The 12,650-nt window shown below is 46.9% G+C and overlaps 1 protein-coding gene across 1 annotated transcript; it reads right to left on the bottom strand.

Moving 5' to 3' along the window:
- Positions 1–110: 110 nt before the first annotated feature.
- Positions 111–9,373, bottom strand: fam13c (family with sequence similarity 13 member C). The gene is made up of 10 exons (XM_036541104.1): positions 9,205–9,373; positions 7,206–7,416; positions 6,012–6,153; positions 5,442–5,523; positions 4,907–5,103; positions 4,686–4,769; positions 4,494–4,589; positions 3,514–3,713; positions 2,447–2,548; positions 111–2,047 (listed from the first exon to the last, which is right to left on the bottom strand). Exons 1-10 carry the CDS (start codon positions 9,371–9,373, stop codon positions 1,924–1,926), a joined length of 1,407 nt encoding a protein of 468 aa, XP_036396997.1. The 3' UTR covers positions 111–1,923.
- Positions 9,374–12,650: the final 3,277 nt, after the last annotated feature.

Genomic DNA, 12,650 nt, shown 5'->3' with positions numbered 1-12,650 from the left:
GCTCCCACTTTTCTGTGGCATGCATTCACAGCTTTTTTGCCAAACGGCAGTCCTTCTCTCTCTCTCTCTCCAGCCGTTTTCTCAAATCTATCCTGGGTAGATTTGTTGTGTTCCTGTTTTTTTTTTATCTTTTTTGGGAGGTAACTGTGAAGTCCCTGCCAAGACGTACAATAACAACGCTTCTTTACCCTGCCTCCTGTGTTGCTTGTAACAGACATTCCTCCGATCTTAGAGCTGCAATGTAATATTTTGCCAAAGGTAACAAAACTGATCAAATTGCTGTAGAAAAGCATTGGTAACAGCTTCTAAAAAAGGCATTATAAATGCATATTAATGTTATCTTGTAATGAAATCAAATTACTGGATAATTCATAAAAGCATGATAGGTTGTACCTGCAGCATGAATTTAATATTGAAAACCTAGAAATGTCAGCACCTCCACATTGTTGTTCTGCAGTGTTACATGTTATTTATTCTAGATAACAAAAAAAACCATATACTGTGTTTAAACATAATAAATGTGATAGAAAAATATTTATTTTTACCGTTGTATAGAAAATGAACAAATCAGAAGTGCACAATGTCAAGAATTCAGACCATAGCAATGAGTCGATTTGGGGGGTTAAAAAAAAGAACAAGAAAAAACTTTCGAGCAAATTACGTGCACGAAGTTAACATACACAAGCTCTCTTTAAGACAACAACACACGGAGGATGTGTATGACTTTAAAGAGTTGGATCCAGGCCATAGCAAACACATTTCTCCACCACATCTGATTGTAGCACAACGATTTTAACAGTTTAACAGTTCATTAGCATGCAGAGAGACACTTATCGGGGATTTTAAACAGTTCTTTGTGGTTATAAATCATAGACAGATTTCCATCAGGAGAATTCTGATTGCAGGATTTTTGAATGACAGGTTTCTCAGCAGAATTGCACTTAACAGAAAGCACTGTATGAGCACAGCTCCTGTGTAACCTTCAGTATTTGTCACATTTTCACAGTACAAAGTATTACATCTAAGAAAACGCTGCTTTGGAAAAAAAAAATCACAAAATCATAACCATATTACAGTTACATTCCAGATTTAAAAAAAAAAACTGTAAAAACGTTCAGATGGCAATGTCAAGGTCTACAAAACCATATGGTGTAGATTACAATGGCCTCTTCTGAATCAGCATAGAGAATGTTTTTAAAAGACATAGCTTACCCCTTTCATGTAACAAATGTTTCTTTCTGTTCTAACTGATTTCATATTAAGGATATAGTTTTGAGTAATCCTTCAAATTTAGCATTCATTACAAATACAACTCATTTTTCAGAAAGTATCTTTTCTCTGGAATAAGACTTCATTGGTCTCAGCAGAACTAATGAATTCATATAATAGCACTAAAGGAGAGGCAAATTTCCCACAAATGAGTAGCCAATCCAATTGTTTGCATATTGTTTTTTTTCAAGATTATTCATTCTGAGTCATTATTACTTTGGGATTCCAAAAATACCATCAGATTCCAGAAAGCTGTATGTAATTTTGGTATTCGTTAAAATAAAGTCTGCAGTAAAAATAAAGTGCCATATTTTAGCATAGAGGTGAATACATTTTGTTTTTCTAACAAAAAGTTAGCTCTTTCTCTGAACTTCCCAAACAAAGCAGCACTTAACAACAATTGCTACATTAGCCTCCATAGTGCAGTATGTTACAATTGTGTCACAAAGGTCATGGGGCATTTGAAATTGTTCAGTAACAACTGGGTATCTTGCCATCTTGTAATTCTGTCAACCAAGAAGTTGGCTATTAAAGTGCATCGCAGTATAAGTTTGGCACGACCATGTCCAGTACAAAACACCATTTTAGTTCAGTGTCTGCGCAGTCCATTCTAAAATTAGCATCCAGTGTGTACAAATGGAAAGCACTCTTCTCTCAGACAGCCTTGGATGAGTCCTGTTTACTGAGAAGGACCTCCAGTAGTCTGAGCTTAGCTTTTAGATTCTTGTACTCGTGGTACTCCTCAGCCATCGGAATGCGGTCGTCTTTTTGTGCAGTCCTTGTGTAGAGGAAAGGAAGAAACATGTAAGACACATTTAAGCAGGAAGTACCTTACAGTGCGCACTGCTGTAACCCCTGTGTTGCCTTATTAAACTAGTTTTGTACATCGGTGGATATCAAAGTAACTGAAAATGTATTTTATTTTAAATCAATGCATTTACAGATATAAATGTGTACAGATGGGCTGTCTCTCCCTCCTGGTCTGTTACTTTGTGTAGTACCCGGTGGTTGTGCATTATACACTGTTGTATCATTTCGCTGACCAAGCTGACTTCTTTTGTGGATGTTTTTTTTTCTTTCTTTCTTTTTTTTTCAGGCGATGTTGAAAACATAACCGTTCATTAAAACAAAAAAAAAATTCCAATTAAAAAAAAAAAGGTCTGAAATGTTTCCTTACCTCCCCATCTGTTTGAAGAACTGCTCCTCGAACTCTCGCAGGGCCTTGCGCCTTCGCCTCTTCTCCCCCCTGGTCTCGCGGAGGCACTCCAGCAGCTCAGGCCTACGGAGTGAACCGTGCCGCACAGACACGCCGGTGAGACTTTCGCGTCCAACGGGTTCACAAGCAGGCAGCTCTTTTGGCAAACGTTGGGAAATTAGATTATCGAAGAGGGATTTTCCACTTCAAATCATCGGGATTTGCTAGATGTGCTCGGTTTCAGTTCAGGTGTCCTCTATCCAGGCATTATCAGTTACGTCAGTGCAATTGCTTTGTTATAAATCTCTATTGCTCATACAGCCAATAAAAGACTCCTGAGTCTTGATCTGTTTTAAATATAATGGCGGGCATATTTCACACGTGCCACTCAGAACTGAAGACTGATTCAACGCCGGTACTTAATCACTCATGGAAAACAGCTCTATCATCACTTGGCAGATTCATTTGGCTTTTTCAGAGGGGGCGTGATGTAATTGCAGCAATGAGATTAATGTGAAGCATATAGCATTCATGACTGTGGTGTAAATAGCCTCAATCAATAGATCCAGCAAAAATTTAAGGGTTCCTCATTTGAAAAGCACACAGCTTGTACATTTTGCTTGTTCTGACATAATTCATGTGATATATAAAACAACAGCATTATAATCAGACTCTTTGTGGGTTGTGTTATGCCCATTTATCCTAAGCACGTCCTTCAAGTACCTGTGATCATTAATAATTATTAGTTGACCAGACAAACAAAACTCCAACCACTTTTTACCTTGCCGGAATGCCAAATCTAATTCTAGAAGTCTCTAATGCTACTTCTGAAGGGCGACAGTGAAAAGGGTTTAACTGCTATATCCTACAACCGCTGAGACTGATACTTTGTTAGAGTCACTGTGCTCTATAATAACAGTGGTGGAATTAAGTGATTAAAGGCTGGGATGGGGCCTAAATATGCTGAGCTGCAGTCATCCAGGAACCAGGAACTGGTGACCCCTGACCTCTGATCTTCAACCCAGTGAGAGGGAGGGTGCCATCCCTACCTGGAAGCCTCGTGCAGGTTGGACATGGTGAAGGCCGGCTGCCTGACTGCTTTCACTTCATCCAGCGGGGACACGAAGGCCGTGTCGCTGTCCTCCTCCTGGGGACAGAGGGACTCGTCCGCGGACGCGGGGCGCGTCTCCCTGCAGGCCGGCGTGGGGTGGAGCTGCACGCAGTCTTCATCTGAGTCCTCCTCTTCCTCCTGCGTGCAAGACAACGCTGAGTCACCTCTCGGTTTGAGCCTACTGTCAGAGATGCGTGTCTGTTCATGCAGCTCGCCAAAGAAATGGGTTTAGTGTTACCCAGCCATATCTCCTGCTTTATTAGGTGATGTGATTTCACAGAACTTCATCAAGCGGAAATGAAACATTAAAGAGCTGCTCCATAGGGAAAGTAATCAAAGCAACCCTGAGGTGGACACGACCACATGATGTCCAATGCACCATGATGCAAGAGCAGTGACATCCTGTGAGCAAGAAACAGGAGGGAGGAGGCAGAGAAATTGTCTTTAAACTGAAAACAGCGCTGAAAGTGTTGCTGGCTGGCTTTGTTGTATCTAATGCAGCAGCATTACAATAACTTTGTGCGCTTTGCACTTAATCATTTCCATTATAACAAAGAGATCGGGATGCATTGAAAAGTCTTGATTTTATCACAGAATTTCAATGTCTTATTGTCACTTACTGTACAACCATTACTGTTCAACTTTCTTTCACCATAACTGAAGTGGGTTTGAAGCGCAAGGCACACAAGCAAAGTAATGCAGTCACTGATGCAATCAATTAAGCATAAGCTGCCATGGGGCAATCTTTATTTAAACTGGCATGCTCGTTAATAGTTAAAAATGCAAAACACGACCATAGATCATCCATGTGTAGCAGTAATTCCTTTTAGCTGACATCCTATTGGCTGGAAACAGACCTGGGAGCTGTGTGAGGTTCGGAGGTGGAGGTGACAGAGACGACGCGAGCGACACACTCACTATGGTGGTGATGGAGGGCGTGGCACACAACAACTGTTTGATCATCTGGTATCTGTCATACAGAGGCTTCACCAGGTTCTTCTCCTGCTTTGTACCCTGTGAACGAAGATACACTGTTAGCATAAAGGAATACTTGACTTTAGATGCACTTATTATGGCCTTGTGATATGTTATACATTATAAAGCTCTTACAGGGCGGCCGTGCAGGCTCTCAAAGTACAGCAGACACTTCTGCAGAGTGATTTTCTCCAGGATCATTTGTTTTTGTGTCATTTCCTGAATGAAAAGTGAGCAGAGACAGAAGGCAAGTTTAAGTAAACAGGTTATTGTCTCCTGTAAATTCAGATTCAATCCTGTTTACATGGCTAGACACGCGATGAAACTGAGACGCACGGCAGCTGTGAGACCTTTACCTTCATGTTGTCTGGAAGACCGAGGGCTTGTCGCTTTTCCCCTAGTCTCTTCAGCAGGGCGTCGACGGTCTCCTCCAAGGGCGGTTTATGCTGCTGCTCTGTCGCCCCCTGCGGGTCATTGTTGAACTTGCAGATTTCGGTGGGTGCTGCTTTCCTCTCCTCCCGGTGCTCTTCAACAGACTGTTTCAGCTTCAAGTCTGGAGGGTAAAAGGTCGCGTGGAAAAGTTCAAAAACCAATTTTCAAAAAAACATAATGTACAAGCATTTGGCGTAGACAATCTATATATATATGCACCCCCAAAGTACTGCTTTGTATCAGCTTTGATATGAGCATTTTTAATATGCTAATGGTTTTGGCAGATTTACGTTTTTATGGATACATATTTTTATTAATTTTTATTATCTAATCAGTTGGGAAATGACAGACAAAATTGTCTGTATCAGAATTACGAGCAAAGATCCGTTTTCGTCTGTCCGTCAATAATTGCTCCTTTACTTCCCACTAGATGACAAGAACTCCAAGATCAGCTCCTACCTTTGAGCTGCTTGCGCGACTTGGCCAGTTCGTTCATTAGTTTGAACATCTCTGGATTGGCAGTTTTGTCGTTGTGCGAGGGCTGAGGGAATTAACAAAGCACACTGAAATCCATCGGTAGAAGGAACACTGCAGTGCCAAAAATAACCTTTAGATGGCACCAAATTCTGCAAGTTGTACCTTGTTTTTGGAAAGAAGTTTTCTCTGAATCATAGCAGTTATCACTGAGTTTGCTGTTTTTAAGGGAAAGATGAATAAGCCTATATTTCTAGCTAATAGCTGGGTTGAGCTGGCCTGTGCCAGTTTAACCCAGATTTGTGTGGGGAAAACAAGTGACGTCATACTGACGAAATTAAGAGGAAATCCACCCTCCCCCAAGTTTTACAGTTTCTCTCTCAGAGAGTAATAGATTGTCCATTAACGACAGTCTATTTTACAAATATGTGAAAACATACACCAAGCAGCACATACACAAAAAATAAGCACTTTATATGAATTCTTGTTCTCTGTAAAATATGCTGCTGTAGTATGATATCTGCAACTTTCAAGAAAAAATACCTTCATACATACCCTGTAATTTCTCTCCTGTTCAAATTTCTCTTCAAATTTTCTGATTTTCCTTTTCAGGGTCTGGATATGTTTGGGGAGCAGGGTGATGGACAGTGTGTCTTTGGCGCCCTCTGGAGGTTCAGTCCTCTCAATGCCACGAGCCCTACGGAAAACAATGGTAGGTTACATCAGCTATTTACCCACACATACTCGTGCACACCAATGGACACATGCGCATACATTCACGTCAAAGGGCTTACTCACCGAGACACTCACAGACTCCAGCTCACAAGCCACACACACACAAGCACACCATCCAAAGAGCAAGAGCTCTAATTGCTACTTCAAAGGAGGACTGAGTTTTGACATTCACAGATGTACCATCCATGGATGTTTGTCATCACTGTGAGCAATCAGTGTGTATTAAACTTCGGGTTAGTTGCTTGCTGGTGCTGACTTGCTCCATGGGACACAGTCTAAACATTCCCTATTCTATCTCCACTTGCTTACGGAGGAGTTTCTGTGTGTTTCTGTGTGCTGTGATTGGAGAAAAACAATTTCTGCATCAGCCCAAATTTTTCCCTAAGGACTCCAGCTGCAGATAAAGACTTCCAGAGACAGGAACCCCATGCGGCCTGGGGAGGTAACTCCGGAGCTGCAGTCAAACTGACCTGCTGCACGTAGATTAACAGTTTTGGGCTGAACCAAGGCACGGCGCTGCTCTGTGGAGGAGTTAGGGGGTGACACTGCAGCACACCCGCCTGTGAGGTGAGGAGCATTGCAGGGGAGAGTGTTCTGCTGTCCAGAACTATCGACTGGTCTCTCTCCTTCCCTTTCTCTTCATAACACTGTGAATGCGCCTGTAACACCTGATACTTGTATTACTTGCTGTTCATTTTACGTGTAGTACCGTAATGTGTTTAGGATTGTGTAATCTAAAGACTGATGTGTGGTAGTATACTTGGCTTCCGTTGCCTAGTCAGGTTGCGCAAGTTAACTTGTGGTAGGGCGTGAATAGTGTTATGCTCACACTCACTGGTCTGGGAGTGTTTTTAGCCTGATCTGACACTGTTGCTCTTTTAACTTGAATGGATGCACTTCTGTTCTTTTGTGCTGGAAGTTGCTCTGGATAAGAGCGTCTGCTAACTGAATGCAATGTAATGTCCTGCGCCATGTGGACTTATTGGGAAGGGGCCGGGGGGGGCAAGCCCTTACATGATGAACTGCTGGGAGCAGGGCGGCGACGGCGCAGCCTCGGTGTCGCTGTTGAAGCGCTGGCTCTGGCTGAAGCTGGGGCAGCGCGGGGACGGCAGGGGGCTGTCGCCGTCCGTGATGTGGTGCAGGAGCCGGCTGGGCCCCGGGCTCTGCTGGCCCTCGCAGGCCTCTACCTCCAGGGGCGGGGCTCGCAGGATGGGCCGGTTGTCGACTGAGGGGAGGGGAGGGGGGGTCAGGAGTGGGGCACAACAGAGCTGAGTCAGACAGACAGACAGACACAGGACTCCCCCTTAAGAAAGGAGACCAAAGATCAAATGGGGTTCGTCCTCCTCGTAAAACAATTACGTGATGTGTTGCCGGGAAGCAGAGGATGGCATTTCGTTTGACCCAACACCCACACTCTCAACAGGCAGCTGATTAAATGCGTGCGGGTAAACAAGTCGCCCTGATAAACGGGATAAATGCTCAACTCTACAGAGGGTCAGGTGTCACATGATGTATGGTATTTTGGAAACGGGCATGCGTTAAGTGGATTAATGAACGCTCTCCATATATTTGGTGTATCAATACAAGGCCGTCAATCCAGCTGCCCTCAGTAATGGTCCGCTGACAGTCGCAAGGTCCTTTCTGCTTGGAGTGCTCTTATCAGAGCCAGCTATCGGCAAGCGACTCCTGCTAAGTGCTTTCTGACCTTTAGCGGAGAGGTCAGCCCAAACATGCTTAAAAAATGAAAGCATTTGCTGCATCTCCAGAGAACACAGAATTCCTGCCCGCTTCACAAACACAAATCAGCTTCCCCCCTGAGGAAGTAGACAGGAGCTATAAAAAGGCAGTCATGCTCGAGTGAGAATTTACAGGGGGAGCGAGTAAGACCAGCCCGGATGGAAGGTGTACCTCTAGTAGTAACAATAGCATGGTATTCGTAGTAGAGCCACCGACAGCAACTGCAAGCTCGATTCTGGGAACAGCTCTGTCTCTGACACCTCCTGAAATAGCACGCCCCCGATTAGGAACAAACGTGGACCAAATATGAACAAAGGTGGCTTCTCACTCTCTGACACATCTCCCTCACACAGATCCACACCTCCAGCGGGGTCGGAGGCAGCCCCCTTCTCTCCGTCCTCCTCCTCTCATTGTTTACATAAGTACGTCACGCCTGCGCATGGATCACGACTCGGGAGACGGCACGCGCCTTTTGGGGGGGGCGGCGGCGGCAGTGTGAGGATTGAGGGTGCGAGAGCTTTGGGATGGATCAAAGCCGATATTCCCCACCGTGCATCATCAGAATGGAGGAGTTTCAGGGAGGGGTGGGACCGTGGAACACTGGCACAGATAGCGAACTGCTGATTCTGGGCTGACGAAGCACATGGTTTCAGTGACAGGACACGTAGCCAGGCTGTGGGGTGGCACTGGCAACCAGAGAGCCCCGCTCTAAACATGCATGATTATTAATAGAAGGCGGGCATGAACCAGCTCTCAGCTGTGCGCCCCGCGTGCGCTGTAAACAGTAGGCGGATGGGAGAAGCAACACAGCCACGCGCTGCCAAAATAATATCACCTCCGCCGAGACGCGAGCCCGGACGCTGGCAGCCCCCTAACCCATATCAGGATCATGCAGCGCTGCGTTTCGTTCCAATTACAACGGGGAAGTGGGGCAGGCGCTGGGGCTGGGCTCTCAGCCGCGGATAAAAATCTACAGCATCCGAACAGATTGACTGCCACAGAAACACATTATTATAAATAACTCTTACGCTCTCAGCTGAAGACCCACGAGTACGCACACAAAAAAAAAAAAAACAGGCAATTTGTCTTTGACGCAACGCATCCTTTGGAAATGAACGATAATGCAGTGATGTCCGTCCTTACCGATCTGAGATGCGCGACGCACATGCTGCTCTGATGGAGTGCGTGCCGCACGAGCGGCGAGTCGCCGGAGGGAGAGGGAAGGAGGAGGGGAGGAGGAGGAGAAGGAGAGGGGGAGGCAGGTCCGGCTTCCTACCTGCAGGGCTGCTCTCCTCCCCGCTGTGAGTCGGGGGCAGGCTGGGCTCCTTGGCGCCCGGCGTCTGCCCGCCGTCCTCCCCTGCCGGCGAGGGTCCCATGGAAGAGCAGACGTCCACCTCTAGCGCCTGCAGCTTGAGCAGGGAGCTCTGGAAGCAGAAGCAGAACATGCTGCCGTCAGGAGGAGGAGAAGACAAGCTTCGCGGCACCGAGCTCCGAGGATGCGGGGGGAGGGGGGGGGGGTCGCGGTGGTGGTTGTGGGGGCTGTTGCGGTGTCGTTTCACGGACCCCCCTCGGTCCAGCTGCGGTCCGGGTACGCTCGCTCAGCGGCCGCTCAGCTCTCCCTCCATGCAGGCGTGGGTGCCAGTTCCGTGTGTGTCAGCATGCACGTCTCCACTGCTGCTCCAACCCTCCTTCCTATGGATTATTCATGCCACTCTTGTAGTGGTGGGAATTGGGGAGGGGGGGGGCTCTTTCGTCAGCAGCCCTGTGGTAATTTCCTCAGCCTGATGGTTTGAGCAGGGTGGGGAGGGCAGGTAGGTATGGCGAGCGGAGAGGGAGAGGGAATAGGAACGAGGGGGTGGGGACGGGGGTGGCAGGTTTGGGGATGCTGTTGGGGGGGGGGGGGGTTCTCCTCTGAGTCGTTACAGTAAAGCGGCTTTCTCCTGCGTCTGCAGGGGTGTGTTTCATTCAGTCTGTTGACATCATGATCTGGTGAGGGCTTCGCCCCTCCCAGCTGTTCTCCCTCCATTCATAAAAAACAGCGGCGGGCGGAGGGGGGGTGCACGCACTCTCTCTCTCTCCCTCTCCACATGAATACAGAGAGTGCTTCCATGGCGAGTGGAAGGGGGTGGGGCACCGGAGCTGCTGCATTGTGGCTGCTGGGAAAGGCACAACAGTGCCGGCCATTGCAGAGCCGCCCTCCGGAGCCGCCACGGCTGCTCACGCCTAAAGGTAGACAGCGGGGTTTTGGCGAGTGACCAGGGGCCATGTCAGCGCTCCCCTTGCTGTGCTGGGTGAGTCACATCCGCCTGCGCGCCCCTCCCCCCACCCCCACCCACCCCAGCCCCCTCTACCCCAGCTCCTCTGGAGAAAACAGATTGCGTAGCACTGCGCCAGCGCGCACACACACACACACAACACGCGCCCTCCGCACATCACGCACACAGATGCGTGTTATGAAAGGCTACCGCTCCGGACAATGCCGCCGCTGCCGCGAGGCACACCCCTTCTCCCAGAGAACGAGCCCGCGGGTATCGCACGCGATGCCTGCAGCTTCCGCGCTCATTAAAATTTAACTCCTGAATTGAGTCCCTCCGAGACTCCATCAATCTTGAAAAAGGGATGTCAGGTCTCTCCACAGTCATTGTCATGGCTGTAAAATCAGTGCATCCAGAGTAATTCCTGTAGTACTCACATTTGTCCGTGAGTCAAATCCTTTTACTTACAGCTGTAACCCACAACCCAAACACTGATTTTAAATTCTATATGTGAACGTCTGTACTGTACAACCCCTGCAGTGATCCTGCATATCAGAGCATATGAAAATGTATAAAATAACATACAAGAACATAGTGTGGCCTCATATCTTTAGGGTTTCACTAGGTTTACTGGTGCAAGGTGGGACTTACTTAATTCAGCTCACAGAGGACAGGGAGGAGCGCCAGCGTCACTAGTGACCTGCTTTTGGTGACGTGCCGTTTGTCACATACACTCGCTGTGACCACATGTCACGGCAGCGTCTGGACAAGGACGCATCCTGTAAACAGGAACGCTTGCGTGACCCTTTTGTCCCTCGTCACTGACTCAAAACTAAACTGGTCCACTCCTGGCCTCGGTGCGGAAAGAAGCACATTTACCTCCAGGGTGAGCAGTCTTGGTTGTTTGTGTTGATTTTAAGAGCCTGCATTATTCACTGGGATGCACATCCTTCATGTGACCCACAGCATCACTCACTGTCAGTTTATATATCTACGTTTACATGCACATTTATTCATTTGGCAGGTACTTTTATTCAAAGCAACTTACAATGAGGCAGAATACATCACAAGCAAAAAGCCACATGAGGAGTCAACAATAATAGAAGCACTGCAGGAACAAGTTTCAATAGTTGGCCAGACAAAGTGCAAGCTAGCTGGTAGAAAAATATATATATAGATATCTTCAAACGCCCAGTGCTTTCAATGGGGAAAATCCCATGTTTGGATGCTTTATGGAAATTGAACCGTCTCACATATTCTCTATGAATTCGAAACCTTATGGCAGAAGAGAAGGGCCACTAAAGGACAGAGCCATGTCGCTGAGGTCTTGAAGGTTGTTTTTGCCCTCCTGCAACGTGCGTGCAGTGCTGTGAGCAAAGAGGCAATGCTGGTCAGGCCATCTGAATCATTCTAGAGCCATTGACGTAGGAGATTGCACCTCATATGACTTTTAAAGAAAATAAGCGTTTTTTTTTTTTAGCATTATGAAAGACAGAACGGACCTTCATCATGCGAATGCAGAGCGTAGTACTGTGTCCTGTACTTTGTACCTCTCTCTGAATGTATTGCAAAACTGAGTTTGAAAACGACATTCATAAAGCAAAAAATAAAAAAAAAAAAAACGTAGGGCAGAAGCCAGTGGAATGTTCGGGCTATAAAACACGGCTCATGACTCGCCGTTCAACAAGGTTCAGCAACAGTTCCACAAGCAAGACTGCAAGCGGCAGAGGGGACGGTCTTGACGTTAAGGGGCAAACATTAACGTGGACGTCAAGCTCCTACGGCAGCTGAGTCCGCTGAAACCGGCGTAAAGAGCTGCGTGGTTATACGTGTTACCGCAGCAGCAGGTCCCTCATAAAAATCACGTCCTCCCACACGCTACCGATCCAGTAGCCAAGACCGGCGTGCCGCATCATCAGATTTGGTGCAATGTGTCTGACGAACTGGGCGCAACCGGTTTCCAAAAATCACTGACGGGAATGTGCACATTCACCATTTTTCCTGCCAGAGCCTTCAGGAAGAGCGGCCGCGCTTCATTACCATGAGTCCAGCTGCTCCTTCGGGCTCCTGACTGCTCCGATGACCTACTTCCTCCACTCTGGCTGTAAAACACACTGCAGTTACCCTTTTCTTTTTGCACTTGTCGACATTTGTTCGATATTTATGAGGGGTATATTTACTGGCTGGCTTATTACCTCATGATCCCCCCCTTCATATTTTATACAGCTGAGCTCTACTCTCTCTTTGAATCAGTGGCTCTGTGTGTGCTCTCAATAACAAAGCACAGGGAGCATCAGCTAAAAATCTGCTGGGATTGCAAAGACCCCCCTTCCTCCTCCAGCACAGCTGAAAGGGACAGAGGAAGTGTTTGGAGGGATACATCCTCTGGGCTTCCTACCAGCCGAGTCAGAACTCAATTGAAGGCCAGAAAAAAAAAGATCAGTATGACAGGACTGTTGGTAAAAGT

This window comes from Megalops cyprinoides, chromosome 1 (genome assembly GCF_013368585.1).
Source record: "Megalops cyprinoides isolate fMegCyp1 chromosome 1, fMegCyp1.pri, whole genome shotgun sequence".
Taxonomy (NCBI): domain Eukaryota; kingdom Metazoa; phylum Chordata; class Actinopteri; order Elopiformes; family Megalopidae; genus Megalops; species Megalops cyprinoides.
This window is presented reverse-complemented; position numbering and strand designations above follow the sequence as displayed.

Coding starts and splice junctions, on each gene's coding strand:
- fam13c (XM_036541104.1), bottom strand. CDS start 9,373: ATGTTCTGCTTCTGCTTCCAGAGCTCCCTGCTCAAGCTGCAGGCGCTA. Junction 6,154..7,205: donor TGCTCCCAGCAGTTCATCAT/GTAAGGGCTTGC, acceptor TGTTTTCCGTAG/GGCTCGTGGCATTGAGAGGA. Junction 4,590..4,685: donor AGAGCCTGCACGGCCGCCCT/GTAAGAGCTTTA, acceptor CTTCGTTCACAG/GGTACAAAGCAGGAGAAGAA.